The sequence below is a fragment of the Branchiostoma floridae genome, chromosome 15, assembly GCF_000003815.2.
Source record: "Branchiostoma floridae strain S238N-H82 chromosome 15, Bfl_VNyyK, whole genome shotgun sequence".
NCBI lineage: Eukaryota > Metazoa > Chordata > Leptocardii > Amphioxiformes > Branchiostomatidae > Branchiostoma > Branchiostoma floridae.
Window position 1 is genome coordinate 5,525,977 of NC_049993.1, and position 23,786 is coordinate 5,549,762.

The 23,786-nt window shown below is 40.4% G+C and overlaps 1 protein-coding gene across 1 annotated transcript in view; it reads right to left on the reverse strand.

Moving 5' to 3' along the window:
• Positions 1-23,786, reverse strand: part of LOC118431753 (COBW domain-containing protein 1-like) — a 57,135-nt gene that overhangs the window by 26,469 nt on the left and 6,880 nt on the right. Inside the window, exons 2-11 of the mRNA XM_035843050.1 lie at positions 20,845-20,931; positions 18,996-19,092; positions 10,895-10,986; positions 4,780-4,839; positions 4,082-4,119; positions 3,403-3,449; positions 2,912-2,998; positions 2,762-2,806; positions 961-1,017; positions 561-639 (exon numbers count right to left, since the gene is read on the reverse strand). Of these exons, the coding sequence (XP_035698943.1) occupies positions 561-639; positions 961-1,017; positions 2,762-2,806; positions 2,912-2,998; positions 3,403-3,449; positions 4,082-4,119; positions 4,780-4,839; positions 10,895-10,986; positions 18,996-19,092; positions 20,845-20,931 (689 nt within the window). The remainder of the gene's footprint in view (positions 1-560; positions 640-960; positions 1,018-2,761; positions 2,807-2,911; positions 2,999-3,402; positions 3,450-4,081; positions 4,120-4,779; positions 4,840-10,894; positions 10,987-18,995; positions 19,093-20,844; positions 20,932-23,786) is intronic.

Genomic DNA, 23,786 nt, shown 5'->3' on the forward strand with positions numbered 1-23,786 from the left:
AGCAAGGAGCAAGTACAATATAAAGAAACAAAAATTCTATATGTTCCTATGGGATCTGTTTGCTTTTTACATACATGTACATGTGCATGTACATGTACATGTACATGTACATGCACCCCAACATCTAATGAAGAAACGATGAAGTGTAGAGAGTCATCCTGACTTCATCCCATCACCTCAGGTCACAGTGGGGTCATTACTCCCATTGAAGTCTGTCTCAATGCAAGTAAGATTGCCACGACCCAACAAAGGCTGCACAGGACCTCTCGACAAGTGTGGTCCCTCTCCATGAAACACTCTTAGAAAAACTCGCTTGGTGCTCGGAACAATGGTAAAGAACACAGAGGCTCTTTGTGTGAATGCCTGACATGAGATCGGGTACCGGGGCCAACTGTGAGGGTTCGTGGAAAATTTTCATCACAAAACGACTCCGCGCAAACATTTCTACAAGGCGATGTCGGGCCATTGTCTCCACTCTCCTGCCAAATTCCTGCAAGAAGGCACGGAACAAAGCGGGGTCGCGGAGGTCACGGTGATACATCATCGCAGCGTAAACTGACCTGATCCAAATGGTGGCTGTGCGAGGACGAACAGGAGTCTGCGTTCGGTAAAACCGGGGCGGTGAAGACGTCTTGGTTGCTATGGCAACAGACGAGAAGGAGCAACAATGTTAGCCACAGAAGAGGAGGGAAATGAAAACATTTGTGTAGCTTTATTGGGAAAACAGGGAGCTGTTTATGGGCCGAAATTAACCGATAATTTGGCGGACATAATAGAGTGGGATAATAACAGGTCTCGCAGCGTGAGCAGAGCTACCAGCAGAGCCATTCAGGTCTTTTTAAACACACAGCGTGCGGGCGGCCTAACCCGACACTCTCTCCGATTCATGCACGGACGTGGGTCAGAACACAGAGGGACGCGAGGGAGAGGAAAAAGAGAGGCAAGTCAGTTCTAACTCACCAACGATCCGAGTTCCCCTCAAAGGCATGCAAATCCAGGAGTGCTGCCAGCTCAGTTCTGAAAGGACACAACGAAGCATACGATAATGAGCATCAGTAGGGTTATTGGGCTGGGTAAAGGATTGTATGGTGGGCCATTATTATGTTTGGTTTGGGAAAGATGGGCCGGGGAGTCCGTTGTATGCTTTACAAAGGAGGAACGGCAGGAGACCTTTTCTGTGGGCAAACAATAGGTGTGAAGCTTACGGGGATTAAGTCACTAGGACGAGCTGAATTCACGAGCACAAACAATGTTCATAACACACATAACGGACCCGTTTTTCAAAGTGCCTTTCCCACACACAGACTGTGACAGGGTGCATATATCCAAAGGACAATACAAATGAATACAAACGATTTATAAAGATAGATTAGGAATATTGAAACCAATTGTCTCCTAACTTTCAAGGCTTTCCTAAGAGCAGTCCTAAGCAAATAGATTGCATTCTGCACTAAAAATTGAAGGGAAAACTTTTCACAAAAACAGCATATTATAAAGTGAAAGTAGTCCCAAAATGTTTATAGTTCTAAGATTCTACTCAATTGTGCCTTTCCTCTTTTGAATTAAAGGGCCAAACTATTTTCTAGTTTTCATGTTTAATTGTTCTTTTTTTTAAGCTTCACAGTGGAAGAGAAATCAGCTGCAACCTTTTCGCTCTTTCTTGTCATGATGCAATTTGAAAGACATGGCAGAAATTCAAAGCCAAGTTCATGTACATGTAAATATCATAATGTAATTGTTGCTAATGCCTCTTGCAACTAAGAAACATCTTTTGTCATTTTCAAGTGATTCTGTGACCAAAACATTCTGGTCTATATTATAATGGGAAATTGTTTACAGAGAACTTCTGTACTTTTCTGTAAGTCAAGTCTCAACACGATAGACTCATGTGATGGCTTCAATGGTTTCTGTCAAATTTCCAAAGGAGTTATGCCACTTACGTTAACACAAACATACCCCTATAGAGAAAATCTTATCTGAAATAGCAAGTTTGTGTACCAAACAGCAGGGTCTTTTACTGAATTAAACATAGTCAAGTTCTCACGAGGGATTTAGTTAGCCATAACTTGTAGAACCTTTAGAAACAGTGTGAAAAGTTGGTACAGAATAGCTGAGAACGCACATCATCGCTTGTTGCGGCATTTTGTTTGAGAACATTTTCCAGATGTCAGAAACAGTTGGGCGGAGGGGAGGCCGTGTATTCAGAGCGTGAAGTTTAGACAAATGTTATTGTATAAACTGTTGAATTTCCTGAATGGGCAGGATGGCACAAAGCGCGGCGCTGACCCTGACTGTTATGTGTGTCCGGACTGCCTTTTGTTAAGAGAGAGGAAAAACGGCTGTAGACCTCACAACTTCACATGGTCGGGGGTCGTTTGCATTGGAGAGGTTGACAAACCTACACCAATGGAGCACACTGGGAAGTCTTGGAAATGAGGCAAAGGAAAATCAATATGATGCACCCCCAACTTTCATCATGTAAGAAGTAAAAGTTGAAAGGAAAAGTATTTTCAGGTGCTTACTGTTCCGATGAACCGGTATCTTTAACTTGAGATATTCAAGTTACTTATATCATTAAGTCTGAATAAACAAAAATCAGAATTTGTACATGTAGAGTATTTCAATCTTCTATAATTACCTGTTCTGTATACGTGTATACAGGGGTAATATATACTGTATACAGGGCACAATGTGCATTCAATATGTAGTATGATACCCTGGTATTTAACTTCAGAGAATTAAAAGAGTTCCAAAGACTTACCTTGACTTGTGTGTCTCCAGCAGCTTTGCAACAGAGTTGATAGCCCTGGAATGAAAAAAAAGAAGAAGAAAGAAATAAAGAAAGGAAAATTAATTTCACATCAAGATCTCCTCTACGATAATCAGAACTTAGAATAAATAAATGTTGTACCTGATTTCTTTTTCTACTCTACTGAGCTCCTGGGCCGAGACCAGGTCCACTTTGTTGACCAGTATAACGTCAGCCATGGCAACTTGCCTGTAAACAAATAAACAAACAAACAAGCAGACAAACAATTACATCAGAACAAATAAAGCAGACTGACTGATTATAATTTCTAAAGCTCTCAATGCTAGACATAATGGTACATTGATCATGACAAATGCACAGCATTGTGCACTGAAGTAACATTACATGTACATGCTCTTGTAGATATTGTTTAAAAATACATATTCCTGTTGTTAACATGAAAATATGAAATAATTTTGAAACATCATATATATAGCTATATCTATCTAATAGTATGTTCTATACACTTATGTTATATAAATTTTTACATGTATGCTTTGAGTTTAAGCAATGTCTAACTTGAACTTTATCACCAGGAACATGTAACAGTTCCACACAATAGATCTGATATATCCTAATACAGGATGACTTACCTGACCGCTTCATTAACTTTGCCATCTGCCTTCTGCTCATGCAGATGCTGTAAAACAAATATGTACAAATAAAACACAACTGTTCTGTGGTAAAGGTTTAAATGGGTGAGCTTGATGTACATTTTTTTTTTACTCAATGGTCACCACGTAACAAGGCCTGAAGGCCACTCAAGGTTACGGGTTACATGATTGGAACTGTAACAGCAACTCTTCGCCCTAGGTCAGAAACATCATGATTGAGACCAGCCCAATTGCTCACTATGAGTGAGGACTAACTGACCCAATAGGCGAAGCAGGGGTTACGAGGGCTGCTCGGGAGATTCCCTACCCCTATTTTGGCCAGAATGGTTTGATCCGCTCGGGTGGATGTTCGCACATGTGGCGGGTTCTTTAACGTGCATAGGGTAGGCTCTCCCCATACACGGGACCTCCATTTAACGTCCTATCCGAGGGATGACTCATTTTTTCACTTGAGTAAAGTGAGGAAAGTCGTATAAAGTGCCTTTCCCAAGGGCACAAGACCGGCAACACGGCAGGCGGATTCGAACCGGCGACCTCTCGGTCACGGGCCGAATACACTACCACTGTGCTACGCGGCCCCACAAACATGTAGCATCTAAGTGTTTTTGCAAAATGCATTTCAATTTCACTTTTTGAAAATAGAATGAAAAACACCAACCTGTAAACAGAACTTGGAATCAACCACTGTGATGATACCTAAGGAAATGAATATAATGATGATATAATGTAAATCACTTGAAGCTAAATAATAATGAAACAAAACATGCCGATAGCTTAGAAGTAGTTTAGAAATGCAGTCAACAATGGAGACATCTTGTAGAATATCTAGGTGGCTTAAAGGGGCATTCCACTCCAGACGGGACTGTTGTTTTCCGATAGATATTAATTATAGAAGTGACAAATGTATGCTACGTACCATTATACGATAGAGAACCCATTAGCCCCACGCGCATTGAAAACATTCAGTCTTCTTCAAAACTCCCTGAGTATCCTCTAATTAAATCAAATCAATCTCAGCCTATGTCTGAATACAATGTGCCTGACAATGCCTGACTTAAGTTAGGATACAAAGCTAATTTCAGGGGCGCTAAGCAAAAACGTCTTGATATATGTTCTTTGATATCTTGTGAAAATTTTCACGATAAAAGAAGTGTCTACACGTATAGGGAATATATGGGTAGGTTCTGCATGGGTTTAGTGAGTGTCATATTGTTTTACAAACACACGTTGCGTAATTCACCACAAGTGGAATTCCACCAAAGGTCGGCTGATCATGTATTCATTGATACATTATCTACTGGAAAATAACACTCCCTTCTGGAGTGGAATGCCCCTTTAATGATGCTATTTACTTACCATCTAAATATAAGTCACTGCAAAGCTCTGAGTCCAGCCAGAATATGGATGCAACTGGACCTAAAAGAAGTACAACGAGAAAATGTGTACAGTAATTTACTCAATCACTGTTTTTGTAGATGAAGTTAACAATCATCATCATTGTCAGATTTATGAATTATCAATCATAACTTTATGATTTATGGATTGTTAATGGATTGTGAGTAAGTAGAAGTAGATGATTGTATTTTTAGAAAATTTCATGGAAGAGGTTCGAGATCTCTTGAGAGAGAAAAGCCATAACAAACACGAATGGGGATGTCATCCACAAAATCCAGTTTGTATGACCACAATTTCCCTTGGATCCTACTAACCCTGCTGTTGTTACTATAGACCTGATCTAGACACCAGATGTACTGACTTTTCAGGAAGATCATATTTCAAGGAACTTGCCTAAAACAGTCTCTCATGTTATGGTTCTTTTTATGAGTCAGGGGAAGCAATCATGTGGGTGTGTGAATAATATTATAGTTGGCAAACTTTTTTTTCAAGTTCAAGTTTATTTTTCAAGTTCATCCTTTTTTCTCTCCCGTTATTCACTGATTTTTCTTTTGTAAACCCTCTTTTACAAAGAAGTTCTTTCTGAAAGTAAAGCATCATGAGTTAATTGTAAGACCATGCTTTTTATTCATCATGGTATTTCATTTCTGTCATAACTATTCTTGACTTCAAAGTTAATGCCATTTTCCAAATGGCCAATGGATTTCCATTACCAAAGGTGAACCGTGTTGTTTTACATGTACATTTCATGGCTGTACATTTTTTAACCCCCACTCACACACAGAATCCTTCCCTGTCCACCCCTACAGAAAATAAAATGACCCAAGACAAACTTTGCAGGTGCAGATCTCACGATTGTCAAGTTTCATTCTTGGAAGGAGTCTCAGCCTCGCCATGGTCTTTCTTTGATATCCAGCCAAGGGGACAGATCGGCAAAGCAATTAACACTTGACTGCGAAGGTTAACTTCCAGATGGGCCTTAAGAAAACTTCTTCCCTGCTCCTTTTCATAAGTTAAGTAGCCCAAGAAGACTGCCATAATCGTAAGCAATAAGTCTGTTATTCCTGAAAATAATTTCATCAGATTGGTAGAACATAGGATGTTGGAGTTTTCCTTTACGCAACCAATACTTTCTCTTAAGCTATACACTATGACCAATCAACAATTGCACTTTTTTCACAACACTTGTGACCCTTATTCACTCAATTCAATTAGACAGTACCAGAGAGTACAGGACTCTGAAGGGCAGCTTCAGTATTGTGCCTCAGTTCATAAGAAATGTTGAAATAGTCCTTTATCCTTCAAAATCTTGTTCTGGAGTAAGACTAAAACCTGTACTCTAGACCAACCAACAAAAAAGGATGTTGGCTTTTTTTAGCCCTTTACCAACTTGGCCCATGGCTGTAATAAGAGCACATTTGCCCAATACCTGGTCAACTGGTCCAACACCCCAAAGGGTAACTTAAACGGTGGTCGAGAAGAATGTTGGGCCAAGTCGGTCGCACTGGTTCCAACAAAAATATCCATATCTGTTTTACTACTTTTAGTAACGAATAAATTAATGAAACTAATGCTGGCAAAATAACTTCCATGGTTGAAGTAATAAAAGAGAACACTTCCTCTTTTCCTCTTTTCTTTGGGCTTAAACCCCTCAAGACATAACTGCTTTATTATCACAAGTGCATGTTCTATGGTTAGTTTGAATGTTACACATGAAAGTTGCATGGCATCCTCTAAAGAACATAAATTTCACCTCTGTGTAAACAAGGCCCCTCACCCCTACATGATGAGAGGTCTTTAGAATTTAAATTCCTCCTCTGCATAAACAAGACCCCTCACCCCGTGATAGGTGTGACCAATTGCCATCAGGATTGTTGTCCAAACAGTTGTGCCAGGGCACCATGTGCAACCACAACTGTGACAACCTGAGCCTAACCCTCCACAAGTACTCCTTTGTTCATCCAGCTAAACACATCATGGCCCAGAATATCTCTGGTTATACCAGCTGCTACTGGTCCTCCCAACATCCACAAGTCTTGTCTGTTACAGTCATCAAGTGTACTTCAAGACATATTTTTGGTAGTGAAAGTTCTTTTGTTTGAAGTCATCCGGAAAAACAAGGTCCAACTTTCCAGGGAAAAGGGGGAGGGGGTCTAAAGTGGCAACACCTGTTGAGAAAGGCATGCAGTAAAATGGATGATTTTAAGGAGGGAATGGGGGAGTAACTTTGTTACTTTGTGTGCCATTTGAGATACCAACTACGTATTTTGTATACCTACACCAAAATCTATTGATGTGACCTCTTGAAAGTTACTGGTAATTTACGCAAATGAATTACGCAAATGCACATTCATTTAAGATCATCATTAGAGGCATTACACAACTTTAACGTTATGTAGGTCTGAACTTTAAGTCATTTGTATGAGATATCTTAGAAGATGTCAGTCTGCCACTCTTCAAATAATGCTACGATTAGACTATTGATTCAGAGGCCATATGAGAATGTTTTCGTACCTTAACCATTGATCAACTGATGCTTTGTTTACTTGGTATGTTGAATAATGTTCTGTTGAGTGTTTTGTATCCTGTACATGTTTGTGGCAACAAGTATGACTGTGATTGGTCTACACAGGATGTGATGTGTGTAGTACTTATGTGCTGTAGGCAGTTTTGCTGCAAAGCAAATAAATGTATACACGTTGCATATGATTGACAATATTTGGCACAATTTTGTACGGCTCCCAACACTGTGCTATATCAGTCACAGTTTAGTCACACGTTGGGGACTGTAAAAACATTATGACCATCATTCCAAGCACTCGGACTATGCTGCCCTTTGAGAAGTGGGGGACTCCTGTCCAAACAGCGACCAGATCGCCATAACCAAACAACATAAAACGGTCCTTGTCTGTTATTTCATCTCTCTTGTGTCTTTTTTGTTCCATCCTACGACCTTGACGACAAGGGTACAAGAAAGAGGCTGTTCCGGGACACTCACAATCAAATATCATCTAAAATGATGTCTGTCTTGAGTTATAAAGGATAAAAAGAGTGACTGCAAGACGATAATACTACAGAAACATTTGTGTAACACTGTTGCCGTCTGCATGCCGGGATGACAGTTCATATATAGACACCAAAACATGAAACTATTTTTGCGCTGTCCGTTTTTCTGCCAGGAAAATTTGGCATACTTGGTAACGTAGGAGGCCAAGGCAATTACCCAGAGATGAATGTTGGGTGCATGAAATTGAAATTAGGCTCCAAAATGGGAGTTAATACAAAGAATAACCTAAGACATGGCCCATGGAGCTACTCTGACCCCACTGGGCAGCAACAGTTAGGAGAGGAGGGCTGACTGTATGCCAAAAGGTTACAGCCACATAACCCTTGTCACATGAACGTATACATACAGATGAGTTGGGCTCTGATGGGGGATTCCAGGATACATTCATTTGTTCACTCTTGTAGTGCCTAGTGGCACATAGGGTTGTAGGGTATATTTTAGCTGGGAGGGGTTGCTAGCTCTTTTTATTGGCACCTCCTCAAACATAGGATATGCATCCCATCCAAAAAATGGGTGCAGCCCCAACCGAGATGTCCTACCCATGCCAGACTTGAACCAGGGTCGTCACCAAGTTACTATCTATTTGGAACCAACTGTGAGGCTAGTACCAGTTGAGTTACAGGTAGCCTGATTAAATCTCACTTATAGCAGCCCACCCAACATCCGGCCAGCCTTGGAGGGCCAGTTACAGCCCTGGACAGCAGAGTTTGTGTCACACAGACTAAGTTACAGGGACATCCCCAAAACATGTACACAAAATCTGTAGACACAATGGCTGACAATGTCCCCTCAGAAGGATATCTTTCCTATTATATATATACATTTCTATATAAATCCTATCCCATCCAGTAGCACACATCAGGGTTTAGCACTACTTGAATGCTAGTATGGTCAAAGATTCAGGACTGATGATTGATCAGTAACCACCTTAACACTACTTGTCGAGGATCCTCGATGTGTTCAAATCTGTATCTGTTATATGCATTATTTTTTGTTTTATTCAACCTTTGATCTTGTGGACTTCTGTGATAATAGCAGACATCATTTTCAACGCGGTAGAACCACCATGCACACCCTTGAAGCTATTCAGATACCCTTTCATACCCCATAACTGTCACGACCTCCTTTAGCGAACCCTACAGCAATTAATTATGCGAAAGCCCCCAAATGCCAGCCGGGGATCTTCGCCTTCCGCGGTCTTTGTCTAAGTGAGTTGCTGATTTACACCACTTGGTCCACATAAATTACATTTTCCTTACCCCAAAATACATTGCCTGACCCCATAGCCAAATAAACTCAACCCCTATTTACACTGCTGGAATTAAGGAGCCGTGGGTAATATTTTCAAGTTTAAAAGCAATGATTCCAGCTAATGGTCTAGAAAATTGAGTGGGAAGGCACGCGAAAGTTCGCCCTGCCTGAAGTTGGGGTGTGGGGTATCCACTTAGGGGTGTGAATTTGGCTGGTTTGGCGGGCGCTCTGTCGTGTAATGACATGAAATGCTAACTGTATCATAATGTTGTTACGGTAATCTAATTTTGCTCAAATTGTTTTCTTGCTGTATATACCAGTGAAAAGTTGGCATGTAGTTTTCTATGGATTTGCTTGATTACTGCATTCAGGTTTTGCAAAGAAAAAGATAGAAACTAAACATCCTTAACTGAACAAATGATATGGGTTCTTTTGATTTATTTTTGCACATTTAATCATTATAAATCTCTCTTGGTGTAATCATTGTGATATAGACAACAAATATTGTATGATGTGTATGCTAGGTTTAGGGCTTGTGAAAGTATTATCTCTGAGTCATGCTCATTCCAAACAATGTATGGGAGAACATTAAAGATCCTTTGTTCAAAACTTGTCCATAAGATTAGGGATTTGCCCTGTGTGCTGTGGACATCTTCTTGAATTGAGGACATTACAGGCACATGCCTTCTTTCCCATCACTCGCTATGGTAGACAATCCTACAGAATGTTACATGTACGGTATAAAGTACTTTGTTTCAATGAGTTACTTTCAGAGTAAGTCAAAAAGGACTTTGTGGTGATATATCGGACAGGATTGCTGACTGAGAACTTCTGCTACTATACTAACTAAACAACTTTCCTATAGCTTTCCATCACAAATCCTACCAAGTGCCTTTCCAACACATGTGATTTCCTGAAACAACACTTGCATTAATGTAGCCTTACTTGCCCTTTGAAAAGTAATCAGAGAGACAAACTCTGGATGATAATGCAAGCTAACACACCATGTTCACCTGGCCTTGGGGCAGCGGCCAATGATTCTGCCTAATGATCTAGAAAATTGTAGGGAAAAGTCACCTTTGGGCTTGGCTTAATGGCTTCCACCAAGTTGGGCAGAATTTTTGTAGAATGATTTCTGTTGAGCCGATTATGTAACAGGCATGTTATTAAAGTCAGAGTAATAGCAAAGACTTTCTAGTTGCTTCCCTACTTCATTAATGGGTCTGTACAGCTACAAAGCTTTAGCATTGCTCTTTACTAAGTGTTAGAATATATGTGCTATTGTAATATCATCTATTCATATAGGGGCAATATATGCATCACACATACAAGGCGACATACACACACACAGATACATGTACACACATGTATGCAAACACACATACACACAGGCACGCACACACACACACACATGCACACACACACAATCACAAACATTTAGAAAAGGATGTGTTGCATTGAATATGAAAAGTGTACCAATCACTGTTAGTTTTAATGCTAGTTCACCTTTATCTGCGGGGTGACCTTTATCCATTGTCTTTAAAAACAGCATTTAGGAGTATCAAGTCTGCGGAATGTGGTTTCAAATCTGCAATATTTTCAAAATGTTCCAATTTCAAACCACTGTCCATCGACTTTATATCCCTGAATACACTTTTTTTTATAAACAACAGATATAGGTTACCCTCAGATAAAGGTGATCTAGCGTTAGCTGCGAAAGAGCGACAATTCCAATAACAACTGATTGTCAGCCAATACCTGGGTCAGCCAGACCGGTTGTTTCCAGCAGGATGTAGTCAAACCTTCCCTTCTTCAGCATCAGGTTCTCGATGGCCTTCACTCCATTGTCTCTGTAGAACACAAGGTCAGGGGTCAAGGTCAGGGGTCAAGGTCAGATGGTGACATGTGAGGTCTAGCTTTCTTTGACTGGACCAGAAGGCTGTGGGTTTGACTCAAGCTTAGTTTGTTCGTATTTTAAATCAAAATACAAACAAGCTAGACTTGTATTTGAGCCTGAATTGATGTTACATGCTACATACATATATACATTGTAGATTGTTATAAGTTGTCAAATTAGGGACAAAATTACTTTATAAAGTAATGAAAAGCTTTAGGAATCAAGTAATAAGGTGACAAAGTATTAAGCTTTTTCAAGAAATTCTATGCAGACACTATACATAGCTACTAAAAGTAATCCCTTCTAGTGTTTGTTTCACAATAAAATACTGTACAAACCGTGATGATTTATATGTTATTCGCCACTAAAGACACTGTACTAAGTCAGGGAAACCCTACACCAAAAAGCTTTATTTCACTTCCATTTGGAAGATAGATTGTCCAATTACCCCGGTGAATGTATGAAAAGCAACACCGTTATACTCGTGTTCTTGACAACAAAAACCACATTTGTCACTGCTGTGGTCCTTACACACAGGGTTCAAGTTCATCCCGAGTTACTGTTGGGCCAGTCCATTTGTCATCGAGGGGTGCAAGCTCCATAAGAATCATCACAAAGATTTGAGATATCTTTTCCTCCAACCATTTCTTAGAATCATGAATCTTTCCATTTGAAAAATGCCCTTCCTGTCTTGAATGCTAACTGTTGTGGAAACTTTAAAATGCAGAGGATGACAACTGACATCCAAAATAATGACAAGAAAGTGGCTTCTTTATAATGAAGACGTGCATCTTAATTCTGTCGTAGATAGTTTGTTTCAATGTTTTTATTTTGTTTTATATTGTCACCCCTTCCTGAATGATCGAAATGAAACAAGCTAATACTTCATAAGAAGGGAGTAAATCTGTCAGTCTAAATCCACTTCCCATTTGGAGTGTAATTATATCTTAAACCTTGTCCCTTGTTCAGTACGATTAGATCATGTATCACTAATTTCCCCCAAGTTGTAAGGTTTCAGTTTGTTCCTCAGAAACTGTGGTCATTACTAACAAGGCCTTTAAACCTGGGAAGTCGTTAATCTTGTCATTCCTATAATGAAAGTTTGCTTGCAAGAAATAACTGCCATCAATCGGGTGAAAGTAAAAGTCATCACAGGCCAGTTTGGTGATAATTCTTTCCACCGAGTGAAAGTCGTTTCCTGTAAATTGTAGTTATCAAATGTCTGGGTGGTATCAAGATCAGGAGATTGCTTTACTAAAGACATCTCATCATTTCGTGTGCAGAAATGTCTCATATTTACAGGGGTGTCCAATGATATCCTGACAGCAGAAACAAGCCCATCAGAAACATGATGCTTTAGTTGTTAGTAAATGTGTCTATAGTGTCATTATTTGCCTAATGGGTGGCATCCATGACTAGAAATTGCATTTCAGAGGATTTATGACCACTTTTGTACGAAGTCTTATTGATGCCCTTTACAGTCTAGCCTGGTAGGAAAGCTGTCTTCCTCAGTTGATAAATTCTTGCATACAAAAAAGCTCTAATTCCAGATCTCTCCCAAAATTCAAGCCTTCATTCCCTTAGCCAAGGCTTTCACCAAAATTATTGAAAAATGTTTTTAGACCCATCCTACTCAGGAACCAACAATAGATAGACAAACCAAACCAAACATCAAATATACCAAATAATTGGTGAGAACAATTGTGTTTGAAAAAAAAAAATGATAAAAAAAGATTACAGTATGAGCAATGGAAATCATCCAAACAATTTATATGAAACAGCCCAAGAGTGATTCTGACATCAATAGCCACCAATAATTTCAGGAGCACATTTTCTCTGTAATGTCACTCATAAATGTTTTTGAAAGTGTGCCCTGGATTATGCTATATTTTGGTTTCCTGTCAAAACATGTACCTAAAGACTGTCTAAATTCCCACTGATGGGCTACAAAGCAGCACCTGAAAATGGAGCGATTAATATTATGCATGGGGTCAGCAGAGGTTAAGGACCTAATGTTGCGATCACATTACCAATGGACTTCTTTTACATCAGGGTTAGAAAAGGTCCTTACTTACTGGTGTTCTAATATCACATTATAGGGCCAGAGTAAAGAAATACTTGGGCACTAACAATTACAGATATGTTCTCTCTGAAAATCTGTTGTAAATTGGAACTGGCTATGAAAAAAATTATTAGGGAAGAGTTTCACGTTTAAATCATTGGAGGGAGACATTGATAGCTTTGTAGGAATTTGAGCTGGCTGTTGATCAATTTGATATATCCAGATATTGCCACATTATTGCTTTATTGAAGGGCAGTTTTATCAGCAACTGTTGATTAATACAAATAAACATAGCAGATATACTAAAATTTGGAAATATTTCTGACAAACATAAGACTAACTTGTTCCAGCCCAAATGTTAGCTGACTACTCAGGCCCTTAGACAAGGATAAATGACTCTCTGAACACAACTGAGCACATTACGGCCACACAAACCCCTTACAGGTTTTGTTATATATCAGCTTTTCTATTTTCTTGACAAAACTAGGGCTGATCAAGTCATTCAATAGCTACACCAGCCTGCTAAGTAATCTGAAAGTAGAGCAAACCATTGGCAGGTGAGAAAATTGTGGTTATGCTTAAAGAACTTTCTCTGAATTTGAAAATATAAAATCCTTAACTGCCATATAACGTTACAAAATGTAGCATAGCAAGGTGTAATATACCAGTTCTGTAGTCGAAGTTGATACCTACACATTGTGAACTGGGAACTAATAAAGCTTTTGCTAATATAATAATACCAGCATACTACTCATAGTAGACCCCTACTCTTTATGAGTGCTACAAAAACAGGTTTTAAGACCCCTTTCAAATGGGAGATATGGATAAATGGTTAGCATCATTACTTTGAACAGGTGGCATGTGTCTTCAGAAACACATTGTCTTAAAGGCATGACCCCCTTCCCCTGGTCCTTCCAAGGAGCTGTAGCCTCTCCTGGAGTGAAACACAAACCTTTTTCACAGGTGGCAGATTCATTTGTTACAGGCTGAAGGTAGTTTATGTGAGACCTCACCCTTTTCTGCACTCCTGGCCCAATTTACGCTTGTTCTTGATATTCATTTTTCTTCACGTCGCCACTACTTTACCTCTGAATTGTATTGATCAGGTGGATTCAGTTACCTTACTGGCTTTCTGTATTGTGATGCATTGGTTAATAGATAATTGTTGAGGGGGTGTTACACACTCACGACCTTGCTAATACACACTGTATAACATATACACTTATAACAAGCACCAAGGCAGCATACCACATAACTTCTGTACAAGTGGCAATGGACAAGCAGCAGGACTCTTCTTGAGAAATACAAGAGGTTCTCAAACATTCTTGAGGTGTGTTATTTCTTAAAGTGTGCATTTCTTGCGTCTGACTTCTGATGACTCGGACTGCAAACTCTCCACCTTAGATCCAGGGCCCAGTGCATGGGGGGTCCCGACAACGATTTACGCTGAATTCAGATGAACCCCCTACGTATTACGCTAAATCAAGGAAGGCAATTATGCTAAATTTGGTCGCATCGCTACGAATTACGTAGATAAGATGGTTTTCCCTACGAATTATGGTAATAAAAATAGGCTGCCTACGCCTTACGTAAAAGAGCATACAGACCCTCAATTGTCCACTGCGTAGCTCTATTATTGTTCACTCCCTGCTACAGACTTGTTCATCACTAGATATAGAAGCCATGAGTCTAGTACATCAGCAGGGACAGGTGGACATGATTGATTGAATGGAAATCTACCTGTGTTTGTATGCTCGTGTAATGTTAGCAGCCTCATTTCCCTTGACGAAGACTGGAGTAACACTTGAAATTTTGGGTGAGTCCTGTTTTGTTTTGTGTTAGAACAACTAAAAGCCCAACTCCTACAAGATGGAAGAGCCATCACCTGGCAGTGATTGGGAGTAGCCTGATGAGAACCAGTCCATTGTTCCCCCTGGCCTGACAGAGACGAATGTGGGAACACAGTGCCCCATCAACACCTGGGTTAGGCTCTCACAGACAGACACACCACACCTTCCAAAAACTACATCTGTACCTCTGCCAGCTGGAGACTTCCTTCAAACCTTTACTGTCTTCCTCTCATAAATCCTGGGTTTCATCAAGACATGGTCACAGCAGGTGGTGAACAGAATTGACAGTGGGGACATCTTCATCTGTAACACACCTGTATCTACTCAGGGATAAAAACTTCTGTAGTGTTTACAGTAGCATGCATGGTCCATTGGTCAGTGACCTTGGGTATAGATCATGACATTTCGTTACTCTCTTGACAAAATTTGAATTTCTGCTTGTATGTGTCAAACTTTAAAAAAAAATCTAATGTCATTGTTTCTCCTAAAAAAACCTGTTATGTCTCATTTGCAAGAGATCCTGGCAACAAGAGATGAAGACCAAGGTTAAAAGTCACCTCAAGGGTGATTAAGGAATTTTTTATGTAATGCCCAGTCTTCATAAAAACAGTCAAAGATATGCCGAAAAAATATCTAAAAAATGCATCCAGCCAATCTTCATTGATCTTGCTCACCAACAGACAGACAGACACATACACACAGAGACACACAGTCAGACACACACACACACAGACAAATACTACCTAAAATATACCCACCATTTTTCATGGAGGTAACCAGTGAAGTTTCAAGTCTGCTGAGTTGGAGCAGATTAACATTACGCAAGGCTAGTTATTAGGATAACTTTGAACTTCATCAACATTTCAGCTACCATCTCAGGTGCTACTGAATTTTCACTCATCCCCTCCCCCTTTTTTTATTCCATCCTAGTCCATCCCTCAGCCACCTCCACCCCCTCCATGTCCACATGTTCTCCCTAGTGATGATAAACTAACAGCAGGGATCCTCTCTGGGAGCTGAAGCCTTCCTGGTGTTGAAATAAAGTTTATCCAATTAATAATGCTATCACACCTGATCTGGGAGACATGTGTTGTTGCTATATCCTCCTGTCACACACTGTAATAGCTACCAGGTTGGGACAACACACCAGACAGGCCTGCACCGTGGGCGGCCAGAAAACTCTGACCTTCCAAAGCAAGACAGGCATGATTCTTAAGACATGGTGAAGGTCAAGGGATGGCTGGACTTGAGCTAGAAGCTGACTCTGGAGCCTTGAGAGGATATCGATGGCAAAGTTGGGTAGGTGGTTGAAATGTAGGCCAACATGTGTTCGGATTTGTCAGGAGCACCCCATCTGGCCCAGAAATCTCTGTTGTGTTTAGATTGGATGAGCTGGGCTGACAGTTTGTGTTAGATTGTAAACAGATAGAATCAGGAGGCATTAGGGGAAGGTGCTGGTGGGCTGGGCACTTGTCACCTTGCCCCTGGCATACCGTGGCCGACTGGGACAATACTATTCAAACACTCCTGAGCCCAATTCCAAACGTCCCGCGGCAGATTCCAACACTTCCGAGCCCAGTTCCAAACAGCGCGGCAGATTCCAACACTTTCGAGCCCAGTTCCAAACGTGCCGCGGCGCAGATTCCAACACTTCCGAGCCCAGTTCCAAGCGTGCCGCGGTCGGGTTTTCCAAACGTGCCGCGGCAGATTCCAACACTTCCGAGTCCAGTTCCAAACGTGCCGCGGCGCAGATTCCAACACTTCCGAGCCCAGTTCCAAGCGTGCCGCGGCAGGTTTTCCAACCGTGCCGCGGCAGATTCCAACACTTCCGAGTCCAGTTCCAAACGTGCCGCGGCGCAGATTCCAACACTTCCGAGCCCAGTTCCAAGCGTGCCGCGGCAGGTTTTCCAACCGTGCCGCGGCAGATTCCAACACTTCCGAGCCCAGTTCCAAACGTGCCTAGGCAGGGCAGACTCTACCAGGCTTCGTGGATCGGTGGTCTAATTGTAGAAATTGGACAAATAGAATCTATAGTACGCTAGGGGAGTTAGCCGGCCGATACACGGAGCCTGGTAGAGGCTATAGGCAGGGTGTCCAACCGTCGAGTCGGCTTTGGGCTCCCGAAACCAAGGCTCACTGTATAGTGGCCCCTTATCTAATGGGTCAAGTGTTTTAATGATACGAAGTCTTTCCACCTAAACGAATATACAAAAAAACGTGGTTTTATATTCGTTAGGTGGAAAGACTTCGTATCATTTCGCTTCCTCGCCAAGCTGATGTAACCCTTGACCCATTAGAAAAGGGACCATCATGGATATTTCTTTATTGCAGTTTAAAATGTAAATAAATGAAGAAGGCTTAAATAAAGCTGCAATGTCTGTCATTTATATGTCTCTATGCCACATGCACCACTGATAAGTTTAAGTAAAGCTTCCATTAAAATCTATCACTACATGCTAAGAAGAACGTAGCTATCTAGAAATATAAATGTACCCTTTTTCTATTAATTTAACTTACACAGATTTCAGGACAAGATCTTTTTTTCAAGTAGCCTAATGCCCAGCCGTACGACAGTTCCTGAGTCCCTTTTGTCCTTTTTTTTTATTTGTATGGTAAAAAAATGCTTGGATACCAAGCTACAAAAACAGTGACTTTCTTTGTATCTTAGTGGACATTGAAATCAAATCATAAATGTTAAAAAATTGAACCAGCCATGTTTCTACCTTTTCTTTTTCTCATAGTAGTCGTATTAAGTATACAAAAAACAAATATCAATATCGATCACCATATGAAAGTGTGCCAGAATAACTCTACATAGTGCTGCAATCTGTTTCAATAGATGAGCCCAAATGGGAGCCCAAAGCCGAGTTCGACGGCTGAACACCCTGCCTCGGCACGTTTGGAACCTAGGTTTTGACACAGCAAGATAAAATACAAAATAGAAAGCCCGATAAAAATGACTAAAAAAAACGTATAAAAAAACAGCCGGAGCCTATAAACCTCTGCTTGGAGCGTATGGAAAACCCTGCCGCGGGACGTTTGGAACTGGGCTCGGAAGTGTTGGAATCTGCCGCGGCACGTTTGGAAAACCCTGCCGCGGGACGTTTGGAACTGGGCTCGGAAGTGTTGGAATCTGCCGGGGGACGTTTGGCTCGGAAGTGTTTGAATCATTTTGTCCCATTCGGCCACGGTACTGGCACCTCTGCCAAGGAAAATCAGGACCAGGCCCCCAACCATAGATCACCTCCACACCAGCTGGAGAAGGGCTGGGTGGGACAAGGAACCATTGTTGGGTACAAGTTCTCCTGCTATTGGTGCTTGGGGAGTTGACATGGTGTAACAGTTACCTTCTCACATACATTCATGTATATCTAACTTTAAGGTAAGGGCTAGGCTCAACCAATGTCACTACTTGGATCACAGGAAAAGAAAAAGAAGAAATTTTGATTGCCAAGTAGACAGCAGTCTTGAACATTACTTTGGAGCAAACACTGGTATGAGTCTGGTAACACTAAACGTTACTCATAAAAATGACTTATATTCTTGGGGAGTATGGACTCTTACCAGTATTACTACCAGACTGGTGTTTTGGTATTGTTTTTGACTGGATGAATTTAACTGATTCTTGGGATATCCAGTACATTTTTGTCAGATTCAGAATGTCAGCATATCCTAAAACTTGAAACCTACCTCTGTACAAAAACTGTAACGTCATATGGTGTTTCTGTATTTTCCATTGTTTTCAGTCAAAAATTCCCTCTCAAAATATGGGATACAGTGTTTCAAAGAGTTAGAAACAATAAAATTTTACTGGGGGTATGCCTTCTCGCAGGCTCCCCTGGCATTCTCCAAGCAGAGGTATGGTGGAGGATTATTGTGGATGGGATTTCTTACTGCTCCTTTCGCTTTCTGTATAGCAGAGGTGAGGGGAGGAAGCAGTATGAAATTCCAGCCATTAGTGCTATTGCCGACCCAACCTCTCCTTGGACAAGGCATCAGATCCAATACGACATAAGAAAAGATGCCCAAAGATGCTAACTGTTAACCTACTTGACAGAGCAGCAGAGACAACCGTTCCTGAGCTCCAGCCACTCTTCAAACACCTCTCCTGACTCTCCCAGGGAGATAGGCTTCTCAATCTCACCTCCTGAAGGACAAAAAACGGAGGAAAAGAAAGGGAAAAGTTTCAGTTTTAATAATAATAATAATATCTGGTGTATTTGCAGCGAGTAGGTACACAATATTTGGGTAATGAGGCTGATTGACGTGGTCGAGGTGCACCCTTGAGCACGGGACCTCCATTTAACGTCCCTTCCGTGGAGGTCTTGGTCCGGCTGCAGCATCCAGTCGTCCTTGGGTGTCTGGACTGCACGTTGCTTAACTTCCACGATCGAGGGATTATGTGTGTCCAACGCGCCACACAGCCGTAGCTAAGTCAAGACTATACAGACATTTTTGTGAGGTATCAGTAAAAGTTTTTTTGCCCGAACACTTTGGTGTTTCCTTGTAAAAAGTAAGCAAAATGATGTCATAAACAAATGCCTTTTTGTAGCCTGGATACCAGACCCCAGCCTGACCTCAAAAATTATCTATTGATAGATGTGCTTGATATCAGCTGGGATCTGGTATCCAGGCTATTGCTAGCTATAGCCTTTTTAGTGCTTCCTAACATCTAAAGTTATCAAACAGCGATGCTAACTGCTCTGTGCAAATCATCATGTAGGTCCTCTTTACAAAACTTAACATAAATGTTGCCATAATCGACAAGCCCAAAGTACATATGGCACAGCCATTATGCCAATTCTAAGCGAAATCACATCCGAGTTACCCACACATTTTGTCTGAATAAAGGAGACACATAAATCAGGATTACTTTCCAACAATAAACTAATGTGTTGATAGCCAAAGTACATTATGCAAAGTAAGCACCCATTGTGGCAGGTTCAACGTAATGTGACAGTGCTAATCAAACGTCTCAAATTTCCGTACGAGGGAACCACAAAATGGTTATAATCAGACCCGGCGAAGCGAATCTCTAAATGGGTACGATACATTATAGTCTCTACAAACAGTTTGTCTTGATGGAACTGTTGGTAAAGCATTATGTGATTTGATTACGTGAATCGGGCTAATGTGAACTAACTGTGCGCTGATCTCCGCTACTGAATGATCGCCGCTAATCATATCTACCAAGTTAATGAGCCCAAACTGCCGCGCACAGCTTGAACGAATTCATTTGTCCATTACGGCAAATTGGTGCAGCAACAACGAACAAAGGAAGGTACAATATGTACGCCAAAATGCTTTTTGTGTGAATTGTGTTGACAGTAGACCAGACATGTTCCACACTGTCAGTGTTGTAATATGTGTAATTACCAATATGTGTCATTACCTCTGCCTGAAAGGTTACTTTTTTATTACATTTGTTCTGAGGATAACACAAAATTCTACACTTGGACTGTTATCACCATTTGGTAGTGAGTGAATGTTGATCCGGATAAAAACAGCAACTTTTTTGAGATACTATGTACTAGATCTGGAATGAGTCTTTTTCTTAAACATCTAACTTCTAGAGGGCCATCTTGGCATGCAACAAATCTAAAAAAAAACCCTTTTCATCAGTGAATGAAGAACAAGTAATAAGCATTCTGTTTCAGAAAGTTTTGTTTTCTTGTCAGAAAGGAGTAGAAACAGTCTCCTGGCTCTTGGGATCCCATATGGCCTAGTGGTTAGGATTCGGCACTCTGTACCACCAAGGCCTAATGTAAGAAAGGAGTAGACATCACAAACCCAGCACCACAAACCACTACACCAAAAGCTCAGCGCCTTTGCATGGTCAGTTTGGCTGCACTTGAACCCCACTATTACACTTTACCTGCACCATGCTGTGGTTACTCACCTGCCCCAAACTCGTTCATGATGACAGCGATGCGTTTCCCATGCTGCTCTGTGAGGATGTGGTTCAGCAGTGTGCTTTTACCGGCACCTACAGACAACAGTACCAAAATACATATGTATAGTTGCTGTACACTATTGAGAGTTGAAGAAAAAGATTCTTTGCACACAATCAAGTGTTGTTGAGGTAAAATTAGTCCTAGTCAGAATAATGAAAAGCCTTTACATCTATACAAAATGCCCCAAATCATGGTAGAAGCCCGTTTATGATTTAAAAAAGAAAGAAAACTAGACAAGAGGGACAAGACGTTTTTCACTGTTATCATATTTTTTTTTACATCATTTCAAAGAACATACAAGAGAAGAAGGAAAGAAAAAGGGATGTGTCAAGCTACCCACAACAGGTTACTTGTCCACCGGGGTCCCACCAACCCACTCCTGCCAACTTGACACATCCAAATAAAAAAGACATACAAAATGTACAAGACAGACAGTTCATACCAGTAGACTGATACGACTGAAGCCTTCAGGAGATGACAAGTCATCTTAATTATAACATCTAAGAGTAGGACCTGGAACAAGTATCAGTAGCAAACATGTCACTGTTGTGTGTGGTCTGTTGGACAATTGAAAACAAAAACTCAACTTTCGAAGAGTCTATTATGCATACTAATCATTCCTGAAGTATAGAGTTAATAGTTGAACTTATGTTTAACTGTTATAGTTGAAGATTTGTATTTGTGACATTATTAGTTACCATTCTGTGTAATCTTTTGTATTGTTTGTATACTAAACAATTTTGCTTGTTTTATTTATTTATTTCGTCTTGTTAAATGACACAGTTTGCTTGGTATTTTATGGTAAAATGTAAACCCAGAAACTGAATTCATGTTTTTTTAATACTTCATTCCTTTGGTGCACAATAAACCTTTTTCTTTGAGATGAAAAGAGAGAAAGTTGATTCAGTATAGTATATCACTAGTATGATCCACAATGTGTTAATATGGAAGTACCTAAAATAACAAGCTGTCATGTAAGAATGTTACCTAAGGTACATTTGTCTTGTCTCTCTGTATGCAAACCACATTCCTGACTTTGTCTGAGACCAGGCTTTATGACAGAGAGAACTTCTGCCACTCAACAGTAAAGGAAGTCCAAAAGCGCCACCTTACTTGTAATACCAGTTGTAACTTTAAAATATGCTTGAGCAAAACCAAGTGCTACATTGCAGCTGTTTATAGTACGCAATACATGAAGAATTGCTTAATCACTTCACATCAAATTCTTTCTTTGTATTCATCAGAAGATGTATGGATCTAATATCATCTAGAAGAAGGGTTAGGTGTGGGCTATGGTGGTAATTCTCAGGTTTGTAAAATGATGTGGATCTGGCTATCTCTTTAAACTGACGATTCTTACTACAGTAGATAACAAACCATTCGTTAAGCATTGCACTTTTCAGGTACAGTCTACTTAACAATGTACGTACAACGATGGTGGAAACGTTCTCCGTAGTTACCACATTGATTGGCGACCATGTCAGACGTGAATTTTTATGAGCCATACCATCTACACCTGTTCATCTTTCAGTAAAGATAGCAGCACATTCAGCAGCGCTGGTGGTCCATTGGTGGGATTCTTAACAATAAAACGAATCATGTAAGGGCTCATAACCTTGGAGCACTGTCTAATTTTACATCTTCTGGAATTTTCACTGTGCTTGTGTTAGGACAATATCAAAGGGTGAACATCTATAAACTTGGAAACTTGATTTTGGTTGAACATCTCTCTGTCTGTCTGTTGTTACTTTGTCAATCATATATCATTGCAAATCCATTTTCCTTCACAATGACATCCCATTTACTATGCTATAGCATTATAAATTCATAGTCGAGCATGGTGGCTACTTACAATTTGTATTTGCGTGGTTTGCAAAAAGTTTGGATTTTTGGAGGGTGTAATACCAGGACATAAAAGAATATGCAACTAGTAACGACTATACTCCCAGTTGACATAAAATGATATTACCAACTCCATTTATAGACAAGTTACATAGCAAAATGTAATGTTATTTCCATTCGCCATAAAACTGCATCACAACATTTTCTAAAAGGATTTGTCACGTCAGCCTTTTTACGTCCATCTTTTACAAATCACCAACAAAAAAATATCCTGTTATTAGCTTCTATTTTGTGGAGAAAGTGATGGGCTTGTTTCCGCTCCATTGGGAGAATCTCCAGCGTTTGTGAAATGACATGGTGGCACATGAAAAGACCCTATTTGCACCAGTCACTGCTGCGACAAAGAACACACAGTTATTAATGGCCAACCTTTCCTCTCAACGGTGGCTCTCTGTCCAAGCTGGGAATGACCATCTTTTTCTTTCAGCAAAGGTCTGATTGCTTCTGCCCTCTCGGCTTTGGCCATATTCTTTCGCCAAATTGAACAAAATATGGGGCGCACCCGGACAATGACAGCATGACTGTCCTAAATGTCCTGGTCTGTGATGGAGCATCTTGTCCTGGACAAATCGTATGGGTTGCAAATTTCGCTCGGACATAAAATCAAGATGGACGATACGGTGACTGGGTTTTCATGATGAGGACTGCAGAAAATGGGTGTAATTTATCGTTTTGGAATCCCAAACTTCATAGAAACGACAAAGGAGTAATGCATTACAATTTCATCAGAGGAAAAGATGGGGCTGAAACTTTATAGGAAACTAATATTAGAATAATGATTATGGAAAGTCATAAAACATGCAGGCTTTTGTAGTCTATGTATAGTAGTTGTACTAGTACATACACATGTACTACATGTGTGTATAGTACTGCCTTATACATGTATTGTGGTCTTGTATTTTGATTTGTAAACTAATCTATCTCTAAGTTCCACAAAATGCTGGTCACTTTCAAGTTAAAATGATCCTCCAAATTTTGTGAAAAG